Genomic DNA, 15,193 nt, shown 5'->3' on the forward strand with positions numbered 1-15,193 from the left:
GAAAGGAATATTATCAGAAAAGAGTACCTCCATAGCTGATCATCTGACACCCTTTAAGTGATCAACATTAAGGATATTTAAAGCATGCGTTGATCTTTGATTTACCAATAGTTTTATCCTATCAAGGAGTAATCCCCCTTTTCTTTCTTTCTTTCTTTCTTTTTTTTTGTTTTTTTTTTAATCTTTAATCTACACTTACATGAAGAGTACTATGTTTACTATGCTCTGCCCTATATCAGGTCCCCCCTAACAACCACATTACGGTTACTGTCCATCAGCTTAGCAAAATGTTGTAGAATCACTACTTGTCCTCTCTGTGTTGTGCAGCCCACCCTCCCCTTTCTCCATCCCCCCCCATGCATGATAATCTTAATACCCCCCTTCTTCTTCCCCCCCTTATCCCTCCCTGCCCACCCATCCTCCCCAGTTCCTTTCCCTTTGGTATCAGTTAGTCCATTCTTGGGTTCTGTGATTCTGCTGCTGTTTTACTCCTTCAGTTTTTCTTTTGTTCTTATACTCCACAGATGAGTGAAATCATTTGGTATTTGTCTTTCTCCGCTTGGCTTATTTCACTGAGCATAATACCCTCTAGCTCCATCCATGTTGTTGCAAATGGTAGGATCTGTTTTCTTCTTATGGCTGAATAATATTTCATTGTGTATATGTACCACATCTTCTTTATCCATTCATCTACTGATGGACACTTAGGTTGCTTCCATTTCTTGGCTATTGTAAATAGTGCTGCGATAAACATAGGGGTGCATGTTTTTCATGCACATAGGGGTGTCTTTTTCAAACTGGAGTGCTGCATTCTTAGGGTAAATTCCTAGAAGTGGAATTCCTGGGTCAAATGGTAGGTCTGTTTTGAGCATTTTGATGAACCTCCGAACTGCTTTCCACAATGGTTGAACTAATTTACATTCCCACCAGCAGTGTAGCAGGGTTCCCCTTTCTCCACAGCCTCGCCAACATTTGTTGTTGTTTGTCTTTTGAATGGCAGCTATCCTTACTGGTGTAAGGTGATACCTAATTGTAGTTTTAATTTGCATTTCTCTGATAACTAGCGATGTGGAGCATCTTTTCATGTGTCTCTTGGCCATCTGTATTTCTTTTTTAGAGAACTGTCTGTTCAGTTCCTGTGCCCATTTTTTAATTGGGTTATTTGTTTTTTGTTTGTTGAGGCGTGTGAGCTCTTTATATATTCTGGACGTCAAGCCTTTATCGGATCTGTCATTTTCAAATATATTCTCCCATACTGTAGGGTTCCTTTTTGTTCTATTGATGGTGTCTTTTGCTGTACAGAAGCTTTTCAGCTTAATGTAGTCCCACTTGCTCATTTTTGCTGTTGTTTTCCTTGCCCGGGGAGATATGTTCAAGAAGAGGTCACTCATGTTTATGTCTAAGAGGTTTTTGCCTATGTTTTTTTCCAAGAGTTTAATGGTTTCATGACTTACATTCAGGTCTTTGATCCATTTTGAGTTTACCTTTGTATATGGGGTTAGACAATGGTTCAGTTTCATTCTCCTACACGTAGCTGTCCAGTTTTGCCAACACCATCTGTTGAAGAGACTGTCATTTCCCCATTGTATGTCCATGGCTCCTTTATCAAATATTAATTGACCATATTTGTTTGGGTTAATTTCTGGAGTCTCTAATCTGTTCCACTGGTCTGTGGCTCTGTTCTTGTGCCAGTACCAAATTGTCTTGATTACTATGGCTTTGTAGTAGAGCTTGAAGTTGGGGAGTGAGATCCCCCTTACTTTATTCTTCTTTTTCAGGATTGCTTTGGCTATTCGGGGTCTTTGGTGTTTCCTTATGAATTTTTGAATTATTTGTTCCAATTCATTGAAGAATGTTGCTGGTAATTTGATAGGGATTGCATCAAATCTGTATATTGCTTTGGGCAGGATGGCCATTTTGACGATATTAATTCTTCCTAGCCATGAGCATGGGATGAGTTTCCATTTATTAGTGTCCCCTTTAATTTCAGGTTGAACCTTTTAAGAGCCTCCCCTCCTGAGTGTTTGAGAGTACAGAAGTCTAGTGAGACATTGAAGATGGGAAAACAGGCACAGTCAGGCTGGTCTGAGAGTTGGGAACAGGCAGAACTCAATAATTCTAGGACCTGGACAGCCTCTGTTGGCTTCTCTGCCCAGGGAGTGATGCTCGGCCTCGGAAGAATCTTTATCCACAGTAACACTCTTTGAGAGGTTCATTAGCCACATAAACCAATCCTTGCCTAAACTCCCTAATCCCAGGCTGGAGTTTGTGTTCTTTAAAACCAACATAAATGTCACTTTCAGTATTGCTGGCATTTTCCTTCTTCTTTTGATTCAGAAAGAGGGAAGTTTTACAGGCATGCAGTTAGATGAGTGATTTGTATTTCTAGTTAACATTGAAGGGAATCCAGTTTAGCTAATGTTCTTTTCTGCTTTTCCTTCTAATATGCTCTTCTGCCTGCAGATAACTGAAAAGTAATTGGTCTTTGCAGTAAATCTGAGTCATAGTAATAAAAACAAAATTCACACGTGTGTGGCATTATGTGGAAATTTACCCCTTGGAAAACCGCGGGCTCTAAGGATTTTAATGTGTTTCATATAAGCCAGATCAGACAAATGAATTAATTTCCACTTTGGGAAAGTTATTTTTCCTGGTGTGTTCAGGTTACCTCATGGCCTCTGTGGTTTACAGTGAACCTAAATTGAGTTGTTGCCCTGGGATTAAGACCAAGGACACAACTGTAGGACATCCCCATGGCTAACCTCCCTTAGGCTTCTTGATTAAAAACCCTAGTTCAGGAAGTTAACTATTGGTCTGATCACTTCACAATTGATGCAGTCAAAGCAGTGAGAAGTTAAATGATTTGTCAGTGCTGTGGAATGGGTAGTAACAGGGTCCGAACCAGAACTGAGTTCTGCATTCTGCTTGACCCATCCATAGCTCTCTCCATGACCTTGGACTGCCGGAGTAGAAGGAAGTGGATTGCAATGGTATTGTGCATATAAAGGTACTATTCAGTATGGTCAGAACCAAACCTCAGCACATTATTACAAGATAACACATCTAGAGATACTGGTGGTGACTGTGTCAGAAGAACTTGTGGTTTAGACTCGGCAGGACTTCACAAACGCCTGCTGTGGGCCAGCCACTGGATTCGGTGCTCCTCCGTGTGCTCTTTATTTTCCACAGTGGCAGACAAAGGGAGACTAGGGGCCTTTCAGCCTCCCCACCCCAGATACAACTACCATCAGTCCATCCAAAAGCCATCCTTAATAAACATGCAATCTACATAAAAGTCAAATTCAATAGAGGACTGTCTTGGCATGTTCTAGACAGATCGCCTAACCCCTTATTCCAGCCAGCCTTTTTCCCCTAAGTCTTATTATCAAGAAAAATATTGAAAGCATGATACTGTCTTCCATTTGCAATTGAGAAAACCCAGGCATTGGAAATGAAGGGTCTTGTCCTAAGGTAAAAATTAGCCAGAGTTCCTATTGGTTCTTCAGAGTCCAAATCTGCTCTTTGCTGAGTTCCATCTGACTTTGGAGTAATTATGGGCATTTACTTGATGGGAATCTTTGGGATTCATCCTGCCATGTAAGGGATCTAGTTTATTCAACCTTGTGTAATTTATACGTGTGTGTGTCCATGTTACTTTAGAATAGTGTAGAAAATGTTTGATATCTAATCCCAGCTCAGTGTGGATAAACGAGGCATACCTACCTGGAGGGGAGATGGAGTAAAGGTGGTTATAAGAGAAATTTGCACTCCAAGAAGAAGTAGGCACTGCCTCTTCTTAAGTGAGCACCAGTGTAGGACCATCTGCATTTCTTACATATAAACAGCTAAATTCATTTGTAGACTGCTCATGTCTGTCTAGACTTGGATGAAGAGTTTTCACCACAACCTGAACAGATCAGTGGGGTTCCCCACCCAAAAAACTCAATTGTGTTACCACAATGCCTTTCCTGATGCTCAGCCTAATGACTGACCTCCGTAGAGTGCAGACCACACTCCAGTCATCTCTACGTATAACGACCGATGTGACAGATTGCAGGGATTTCCCATTGGGTTGGGAAAATGCTTGTTCCATAGCCTTCATCCAAACCTAAACAAGTGTTCATGCTGCTTGGCCCTTTTCCCTACTAAATTGTGAACACCTTAGGGACTCTATTATTCAACTTTGTTCCCACAGGGTTTGCCTTGCACACAGTAGGCACTTGTTAATGTTCATTGAGCTGAAGTGTACTTTCTCAATACAAAAGAAAAGTGGGACAGATTAGAATAATATGTGGGGCAGGCCCAGCACATGACTCAAATATACATGACTGGTTCCTGGTCTTGTCAAATTGCTCAAATTAAAGATTTGTTTTGTAGGTGAAAAGGGAGAAAATAATACACAATGGGCATAATGCAGGTAAAGTAGAGACCCAACATTCAAGTGTGTAATACCCTACTTATTTTTATTTGAAACAGGCATTAATAAATGCCACCCAATGTCAGGGACTGAGCTAGGAGCTTTGTTAGCCTCCCATTATTTTTGAAACCAGTGAATTGTTGTTCAGCTTCTGCAGCTTCTTTTGGAGATTGTTAGAATGAGTAATGTAGAGCCTACATCATGTCTAAGATGCAAATTTTATCAAGGCGGGGCACAGTGGAGGGGGTTGTTTGGAGGTCCAACAGAAGGGGTGTGTCTACACTGCCTCTGGGACTTGGAGAAGCATAGAGGAAACCTTTAAGCTCTTCTCCCCCTTCTCCACCCTCAGGCCTGCTGGTGGGTACCCTTGATGTTGTGCTGGACTCCAGTGCCCGGGTGGCTCCTTACCGAATCCTATACCAGACTCCAGACTCTTTGGTCTATTGGACCATCGCCTGTGGTAAGTAGAGGTATTCGGGAACATGAAGAAACCTTATGATTAAACAACTTTCTGCCAGAAGGGAAGGAACATTTATTTGTGGAATACAGTCACTTGGTATTTTGGGGTAATTAACCATAGCTATGTCAACAGATGAACCCCAAATCTCATGGCTTAACACAGTAAAGGTTACTTTCTCCAGTGAAGTCTTGTTTGGATCCTGTGGCCTCCTCCATCTGCAGAGGCACCTTCTGGAACACAAAGCCTCCGAGGTCAACTTAGAAGGGAAATGTGGAAAGTGTAGGCACACCTGTGTTTAACTTCCTTGGCCTAGAAAGACCACTTACACTCACACTCCATTGACTAGAACTAGTTATGTGGCCTCAGCTAAGCTCAAGGGCAGCTGGGAACTGAAGAGGAACACATAGAATACTTGGGTGTACTAAGTAATACTTACACATCCTAGCGTAGCTCTTCCTACTGAGTAGGGATCATTCCTTTCTCCTGACGATAATCTGCAATAATATACTGTGCTTAAAATGGTGGTAAACAAGCCTGCTGTTGTTGGATCTCTCACAAGAATTTCTAGTCCAAAGTGGCCAAGATTTTTTTAGTCATTTGTTTTCATGCAGCTTTTCAGATAACCATGGGAAAAGTGAGGGTTCTGAACACTTAGTTTTTTTACTACCCCTTGACTGTTTTTATTAATAGGTCAGTTTTAGATTTACAGAAAAATTAAGCAGATATTCAGTGAGCTCCTGTATGCTCTCTGCACACAGTTTCCCCTGTTGGTAATATCTTAGTATGGTATACTAGGTATTAATACACCAGTATTGATACACTAGTACTAAATAAAATCCACTGTTTATTTAGATTTCCTTAGTTTTTATCTATTGTCCTTTTTCTGTTGCAGAATCTCAGCCAGTATACCATGTTATATTTAGTTGTCATACCTCTTTAGACTTTCCCTTTTTGTGATGACCCTGCCAGTTTTGAAGGGTACTGGTGAGCTGTACTGTAGGATGTCCCTCTTTTGGAATTTGGTGTTATTCTCATGATTAGCTGGGATGATGGGTTTTCGTGAGGAAGATCACAGAGATAAAATGCTACTTTTATCACACCATACCAAGCAAGAGTATATAGTATCAACTTGATTTGTTACTGCTGGTATTGTCCTTGATCACCTAGCTAAAGTAATGTTTTCTAGATTCCTCCACAGTCAACTTACTGTTTTCCTCCCTTTTCTATACTGTACTCTTTGGAAGGAAATCACTTAAAAAATGGGGCATATTAAACTATCAATTTTTTTTAAAACATTATTTTTATTTTAAAATCTTTTAAAATTGCTTAACATTTGGATCAGAGACAAACCAGACATTCAAATGCCATTATTATGTGTTTATTTGACTATTTGTGGAGTTGAATTTTTTCCCTGTTTCATAAGTTTATTAATCATTTGTTTCTACTTCTGTGAATTGTCTGTTCATGTCTTTTAAGCATTTTTTTCTTTTAAGCATTTTTAATCTTTTTTATTTAGATATTATAACTACTTAGTCTTTGATATATGTAAACTTTGTCATTTGTCCTTCATTATTATTTATGATGCTTGTTTACAAATTCTAAAGATTTTGATAAATGATGAACAGAAATTATTACCCTTTTTGTTTTCCTTTAGCAAGGGCAAATTTAATCTAAGATTATATAAATATTTACTTATATTTATTCTAGTAATTTCATGATTTCATGTTTCACCTTTCAATTTTTAATCCATATGGAATTTATCTTCCTGTAAATTATGAGTTATGCCTTTAACTGTACTTATCCAAGTGGTTGGCCATTTGCTTTATTATCAGTTATTGAATAAATTACCAATTATTTTTATCAGTATGGAATCATGAGTATTTACTTTATACTTTGTGCGGGAGTCCAGGACTACTTTACTTATTTTCTTGGTCAAATCATTCCAGCTTTGGCTTCAGGGAGCTCTTTCAGTTGACTTTATTCAGTTTTTAAATTGGTCTCCACTTTATAGGAAGTGCTGTGCTGGGATCTAAAGTTATAAAGATAATTATATCCAGTCTCTGCTCTTGAGAACTGAAGTAAATATTCCATTATAGCCCAATGTGAACAAGTACCATACAGTGCCATTTGATGGCCGGATACCCAAGTAAATACAGGAATCTCAGCCAGCCTTCTACATAACTCCCCTTGGGGGAAGTCATCTGGGTAATTTCAGGCTGCTGGAACGCTCCAGTGCCCTAGAAATGCTCCCTCAAGGATTTACTAGTACCCGAAATTCTAACATTGTAGTGTTGTATCCTTTAAAGTTATTCTGGTTAAGATGCAAACAGCCCTGTAAGAAACAATGGAATATATCAATCATTTATACACTCCAGTGAATGAAGACATGGCATCAGGCTCTGGTGTGGAGGAAACCATGTGGCAGTGAAGGATGGGGACTGGAGTGAGAGGAAGGAGAGGAAGGCTAAAAGCAGAGAGAAGCTGGGACCCTGGAGAAGGCAGGCTGATATGGTCCAGGCTCCTGCAAGATAGTACGCCAGCCATCTGTGCAGTCCAGCAATGAGAAGGGCAACAACCCCATAGACAGTGCAGAAGGGGAAGTGCCCTGTGGTAGTTGGTTGGGAAAGGGTCACATTTAGTTGGCAAATAACCTACAATAGTGTTAAAATGGGCATTGTAGCCAGCAAGTGAAGAAAGAAAGAAAGGATATTAGAAATCAGCCAGAGCAACTAAACCACTCAGCCTAACAAGGGCGTGGAAAGGACACTCTGACACAGTCTCACTCACCTTCCAGCGGTTCCATGACTCGTGCCCAGAGGCTGTGGAGACCCTTGGAGCCCGAGTCCCTGAGAGCCCTCCAGTGGCTCCCCACAACCCTCTAAGCTCCCCTTCTAGATCAGTGAACCTTCCTGGTGTTGCAAGAAGCTGGTTTGTGCCACTATCACTTTTCTTTTTCTATCTGTTCAGCACTAACCTTTTTTTCTTTCCCTGTTGCCTGATATCACCACGCTCAGTTTGTTTCTGAAGCTTTGGCATTCTACAAAGCAGATGCTCCTATGAATGCTCATGTGGGAAAGATCCCAGAGTTACAAAGCTGAATTATTTGCCAAGCCAAGGCCATGGAACACAAGGCAGTAAATGCTGATAGCATTATTTATACCACAGAGATAGATGGACTTTCCTTTTCCTGGTTAAGTAATGCCTATCATAACTGCATGACCTCTTTATAATACATCCAGAATAGTTTTAGCTTTTGTGTATATTGATGACCCATAAAGATTAACTCCAGAATTTCCTAGAGGAAGACTCCGTGGAAGTGAACATCACCGAGAAAGTCCCATTCACCATTAGTTGCACTTTCTAATTGATTTCTGTTTAAAACCCAATTGCTGACTCCCTTTCATGAGGAGATTTTAAGAGCAGAAGCTGCTACTTTTCAGATTTCTTTCATAGGCTGACCTTTCAGTTTGTAACTTTAACATTTTTCCCACAAACTACAAGGTTGGTGTTTGGTGAGACAACATGTCAAGAGAATTTAATTTGCTTGAATTTCATGAATCATTGTTACAAGAGAAGTTTCAGCAGAAAATTGAGTGAGCCTAATGCACCGCCCTGTAGAATTGCTAGGATTACAAAACCGTGTTCTATGCCATAAGCCTTGTGAGTATCTGATATGTATAAATTCAATTAAAGGGAGCACCTACCATTAATGCCACTTTCTAGAGAAGAATAGCAGTCTCAATGATTAATTCTAGTCACATGGTTTGCTAAGATTTGAGCCACATGGAGCCAGGCAGGAGTCTTTGGAACTGGTGTTAATTGTTTCCCAATATAATAATCACTTGGACCTTGGCAATATGAACCATAAGAACTGTACAGAAAGTGGGGGTAGAAAAGAAAGAGTTACAGGCATGTCTTGTTTTATTGCGCTTCATTGTATCTCACAGATAATGCTTTTTTTTTTAACCAATTGAAAGTTTGTAGCAACCCTGAATTGAGCAAATCTCTTGGTGCCATTTTTCCAACAGCATTTGCTCACTTTGTGTCTGTGTCACATTTTGGTAATTCTCACACAATATTTCAAACTTTTTCATTGTTATTATATTTATTAGGGGATCTCTGATCAGTGATCTTTCATATTATTATTATAAAATTTTGGGGTGCCATGAACCACATCCGTATAAGATGGCAAACTTCATCAATAAATGTGTGTGTTCTGACTGCTTTACAAACTAATCTTTCCTCTGCCTCTCTCCCTCTCCCCAGCCCTCCTTTTTCACTGAGACACAATATTGAAATTAGGCCAGTTTCTAACCCCGCAGTGGCCTCTAAATGTTCAAATGAAGGGAGGAGTCACATCTCTCTCACTTTAAATGAAAAGCTAAAAATGATTAGGATCAGTGAGGAAGGTATGTTGAAAGCCAAGACAGGCTGAAATCTAAGCCTGTTGCACCAGTCATCCAGGGTGTGAATGTGCAGGAAAAATTCTTGAAGGAAATTAATAGTGTAACACATGACTAATAAGAAAGCAAAACAGCATTATTGCTGATAAAGTTTTAGTGCTCTTGGGTAGAAGATAAAACCATATACCCTTAAAACAAAGCTGAATATAGAGCAAAGTCCAAATTCTCCTCAATTCTGGGAAAACTAAGAGAGGTGAGAGCTGCAGAAGAAAAGTCTGAAGCTGACAGAGGCTGGTTCATGAGGTTTTAAGGAAAGCAGCTGTCTCCACTACAAAAAAGTGCAACACAAAGCAGCAGGTGCTGATGCAGAAGCTGAAGCAAGTTATCTAGAGGATCTAGCTGGGATCATCAATGAAGGTGCCCACACTAAACAACAGATTTTCAGTATGGATGAAGCAGCCTTCTATTAGAAGGAGATGCCATCTAGGACTTTCATGGCTAGAGAGAGGTCAGTGCCTGGCTTCAAAGCTTCAAAGCACAGGTTGACTTGTTAGGGGCTACTGCAGCTGGTGATTTTAAATTGAAACCAATACTCCTTTACCATTCCAAAAAGTCTCAGGCCCTTAAGAATTATTCTAAATCTACTTTGCCTGTGCTCTATAATGGAATAATAAAGCCTGGATGACAACATGTCTATTTATAACATTCTTCACTGAATATTTTAAGCCCACTGTTGAGACCTACTGCTCAGACAGAAAGATTCCTTTCAAAATATTACTGCTCATTGACAATATACTGGCTCACCCAAGAGCTCTGATGGAGATTATAATGAGATTCATGTTTTTATGCCTGACAACACAATTTTCATGCTGTAGCCCATGGAGCAAAGAGTAATTTCAACTTTCAAATCTTCTTATTTAAGAAATACATTTTATAAGGTTTTATTTGCCATAGATAGTGATTCTTCTGATGTATAGGGACAAAGTAAATTGAGAACCTTCTGGAAAGGACTGACCATTCTAGCTTCCATAAGAACATTTGTGGTTCATGGAAAAGGGTCAAAATTTCACCATAAACAGGAGTTTGGAAGAAGTTGATTCCAACCCTCACAGATGGCTTTGAGGGGTTCAGAACTTCAGTGGAAGGCGTCACTGCAGATGTGGTGGAAATAGAACTAGAATTAGAAGTGGAGCCTGAAGATGGGACTGAATTGTTGCAATCTCATGATAAGACTTTCACAGATGAGGAGTAGCTTCTTATAGATGAACAAAGGAATTGGCTTCTTGAAATGAATTCTACTCCTGGTGAAAATGCTGTGAAGATTGTGGAGATGACAACAAAAGATCTAGAAGGCAGTGGCAGGATTTGAGAGGACTGGCTCTCACTCTCAAAGAAGTTCTACTGAGAGTAAAATGCTGTTGGACAGCATCTCATGCTACAGAGAAATTGTTCATGAAAGGAACAGTCAACTGATGTGGAAAACTTCATGGTTGTCTTATTTTAAGAAATCACCACAGCCACCCCAGCCTTCAGCAGCCACTGCCCTGATCAGTTAGTAGCCAACAACATGGAGGCAGACCCTCCACACGCACAAAGATCACAACCTGCTCAGAGCTCAGGTGGTGGTGAGCATTTTGAACAATAAACTATTTTTAAGCTAAGCTATGAACATTTCTTTAGATATAATGTTATTGCATACTTAATAAACTACAGTATAGTGTAAACATGAATTTTATATGCACTGGGAAACCAAAAAATTAATTTGGCTCACTTTATTGCGATATTTGCTCTTTTGTGGCAGTCTGGAACCAAACCTGTAATATCTCCAAGATACGCTTGTGTTCGGTGAACATTATTTTCAAATGTTCTTTATTTTCTTCTAAAAGTCAGTATCCAGGTTGGTTTGAAGATTGATTTTTTTTTAATACTTCCTTGGCATTGGAACCTTTAACTGGGGAGGGGAGTCAAGAACTTTCCTTTCCTAAGTAATGACTTTCTCTTTTTGCTACCACCCGAATGAAGCCCCCTTTTCTTTGGTTGATATTCCACTGTGCCGGCAGATAAAGAAAATGTTGGGTAATTCAGTTGCCTTCCACATGAGATACACATAATGTAGAAGTTAGTTGGTATTTTACAATCCTTCCTTTGTGTACTTTAGGAAGTATTCTTGTATCCTTGGGAACACAGAATCTTTTCAAAAAGAACTTACTTTTCTTCTTTAAGCAATACATTTTTGTTGTGAAAAATTAGAAAATATAAATAAGCAAAAAGAGTAAGAAATTGGAAAACAATCATGTCACATCACAAACCATCACCTTCCAGACTTTGTATGTGTGTGTCTCTATACACACACACACATGTATACATGCATGTAGATACATATGTATGTATAGACTTTCCATGATAATAAAATGTTATTTCTATAACATCAGTTTTACTAGGTAGATAAAATTTTATTGTGTGTATGACATAATTTATCTAAGTGGTATGCTATTATTGGAAACCCAGGGTTTTTTTCCCCTAATATTGATTGTGTTATCCTCTGAACAAAACGTTTTTACATTCTTTTAATGATCACCTTAGGAAAATTAATAGAAGTAGACATGCTGAGTCAAACAGTATGCAGATCTTAAGGCTTTTAGTGTCTCTATCCTGGTTGCCCTCCAGAAAGATAACCATTTATTCTCTTCATCAGGGTAGGAGTGAACCTTGGCATTTGAGTGAAATAAGTAAAATAAGGACACCAGCCCCTCATCTTTACTGACAAGGTTGGATGAGGTACCTGGCCCTCTCTTTTCTCAAAGTGTTTATAAAGCTATGGGTATATTGTTAGTACCTCTAAGAGATTATAAGAAGAGTTATGTAAGCTTATAATAGTTACACAAGTAGTTGTTCTAGACATAACTGAAATAACTAGCGTGTACACTTTGCAATCCAAACATAATGATGCCACAGTGTCCAGAGAGATTTCTGCTGAATGTATGTTAGTTAGGCAACAGTTAAAACAGCTGATTTCTAACTGTTTTGACATTAGAAGTTAGAAATATCTTCTGCAGCACAGTTCAAGATGGGATCTTTGTGTTCTGTTGCTTCTTGTGGTAATAGCAAAAGTAAATGTTTATTTAGGGCTTTGCATGTCCTAGACATGTGCTGATGACTTCTTTTGTATTATCTTTTTAATCTCCAACACAAACCAGTGTAGTGGGTGTTGTTACCTACATATTACAGATGAGGAATCTGATGCACTAGGAGGTTGAGTAACTATCCACAGTCGGGAAGCCAGTATGTGGTATGGTGGGGAATGAAACCAGGTGTACTTTTCTGATATCAAAATCTGCAATCTGAGCCATCATGTGATATTATTTCCCTGATAACTGTGTTCCTTAATACTCCAGATGATCTAACCTCTACTGATACCTGCCACAGTACTAAGATATGTCAGGAAGTGGTAAAGTATAGCAATTAAAAGCACAGGTTTTGTACCTAGAAAAAAATCTGGATTTGATTTCATAGACATGTGAAAGCCTCAATTTCCTCATCTATGAAAGCATTGCCAGTCATACAGTTGCTGTGAGATTATGTGCCATAACATGTCTGAAATTAAAGCATGGCACCAGACCTTGGTCAGCACAAATAAAATAGATACATTATCATTATCAATCTGTTCAACCTGTTTATAATCTTAGAAAAATCTAGATTTGAATTCATAGAAATGTAAAAGCCTCAGTTTTCTTATCTATAAAAGGATTGCTATTCATACAAAATGTAGATCTATCTTTTGTTTTCTTAAAATGTTTCAAATCACCACATTATTTTGGATTTTGTCTTTTTTGTCCTCTCCAAATATAAGTGTGTCATTTTTCTGGATGTAAAGAATAAAGTGGTGGCTTTGTAAATACTACAGGTCTCTAGGTGTTACTCCAGTGTACGGGGTATCACTCCTGCCTTCATTTGATGTGAACTTCGACATTATCTTTGTGGCTAAGGGTGTGTTTGGATAAGGCCATAAAATAGATAACTCCTTCACTTACTTCCCTTTGTTTGAATAGCTTCAAGTGCTCTTCATTTGAGGACTAGATTAACTCTGGGATCCGAACAGCATATCTGAAATACTAGCTTGGCTGCTTTTTAATCCCTAGGAGCTTTAATGGGTTTGTTTTGCTTTGTTTTGTTTTCTACTCCGTCATGAGTGGATTTTCTTTTTGCAGGTACATGTACATATATACCTACATATGTGCAGACACGCACTCTCTTGTTCAGTGTGAATTTGCCATCTTGGTTATTCTGGAATTCAGGTTTTTAAGTCAGCACTGCAATCTCAGAACCAAAATGTGGGTAGCAATTAAAAGCATTTTTCTTTTCTGCTATCATGCATCACAAAGAAATATCCACTGAATATCTATCAGTAGGGCCTTAAGCCTTTTTTCTTAATCTTCAGAGGCCAGATATGAAGAATCAATTTGTAGCTTCATCTTAATGCTTCTTAATTTTTATTTCAAGTACTTCAAGGTACATTTCAAACTTGATGAAAAATTAGGCAAGGATGACTTGGTGTTTTCATCATCAGAGATAATGTTTCAATTTTGCCCAGATATATGCACAGAGCCTGTGGCTAGCATTCTAAAAAAAGACACTCCAAATGATAAAGACTCCCATTTTTCCAAAATTAATTTCTAAATAACCTTAAGCCCTCAAGTGTTGATCTGGTTTTAACTACAGCAGGATGGCTTGGCTTTCCTGAAGGATTCACATTCCCAACACCAGCTCTTTGTTGTTCCAGCTGATGGCAGTCAGGGCCACTTGCTTTCCTGCTGTATCTCTGTAAATGAAGCCTTTCTACAAAACTGGCAGACAATCCCTTCCTTTCTCTTCTGAGTGACTAACACATTTTGCTCAAACTGCTGGGTAAACAGATCAGTCTCTTTTCAGACTCTGGTGCAAGAGCTTTGTGTTATTTTACTTTAAACAACAACAAAAGATGAGTTCCAAGATCTTAAATATTGAAGCACCTGTAGGTATTTTCTTGAGAGATGAAAAATCTATTTGTAAAGAACATTTAGGATTTCAGCATGTTTCCCTCGGAGCCTTGCTGTTTCTTAAAGAGTCGTCCATCAAAAGTGACAGTTGCTCTCAGACTGTTAACAAGGTATTTGCTCTGTGATCTCTGAGAGGTAATGTGGCCCCTTTGTTCAGGAGTGAGAAGTGGACAGAAATGGACACCTGATTTCAGAAATACTTAATCTTCAGAATTTGTCTTGTCTCCTGGGGGAGGGAATCCAGTTCTGCCTTAATGGTAGGTATCCTCATACTTCTGGTTTCCATAAGCTAGAGCTCTTTACTATTTCTTCATTTTGGAAAATGTTCAGAGACTGTGGTGCATTTGTATATTGACTGTAAATGTAAAAGGTACATTTATATTATTCTCCCTGGAAAGTATCTGTTAGGTATAGATAGGAATCCATAGTAATTCCTGAAACTACCATTGGCATTTGTGTCTTTTTCTTTCCTCAAATAGTGTATGGCTATAATGGTTCCATATTATGGCACACAGAGTTCTTCCTTATCTAAATCTGTCTTCTGGAATTTTGAAATCTAGATGTGGTTGTAACCAGAAGAAACTTCCAAAGCCTCTTTGGTAGTACAGAAGCAGGCACTAAGCAGTGAGGAAGCTGGAAGAGTCAAAGACCTAAAGATACTGAGACTTACAGTACTGGCTCTTCTACAATGGGAGCAGAGAATGGTTGGTGATAACTCTAATGGGGAGAAGGATGGGAGAAGCAGCTGAACATGGAGGACAGAGAGGTAACAGTATAAGCAGCAGCAGCTGAGGGGCTGGGCAGTGGGGGTAATGGGAGTAATCAGAGGCAGAAACGTGGGGTTTTATGTCCTGGGCAGCAAGAAGTAGAGGAAAGA

At 39.1% G+C, this 15,193-nt stretch overlaps 1 protein-coding gene across 2 annotated transcripts in view; it reads left to right on the top strand.

Annotated features, from left to right (window-relative positions):
- Positions 1 to 15,193, top strand: part of TBC1D9 (TBC1 domain family member 9) — a 130,830-nt gene that overhangs the window by 49,906 nt on the left and 65,731 nt on the right. For both annotated transcript variants that reach the window (XM_036998692.2, XM_036998691.2), the window contains one exon: positions 4,767 to 4,877. In XM_036998692.2, coding sequence (XP_036854587.1) covers positions 4,767 to 4,877 — 111 coding nt within the window. The remainder of the gene's footprint in view (positions 1 to 4,766; positions 4,878 to 15,193) is intronic.

The sequence above is a fragment of the Manis javanica genome, chromosome 5, assembly GCF_040802235.1.
Source record: "Manis javanica isolate MJ-LG chromosome 5, MJ_LKY, whole genome shotgun sequence".
Classification (NCBI taxonomy): domain Eukaryota; kingdom Metazoa; phylum Chordata; class Mammalia; order Pholidota; family Manidae; genus Manis; species Manis javanica.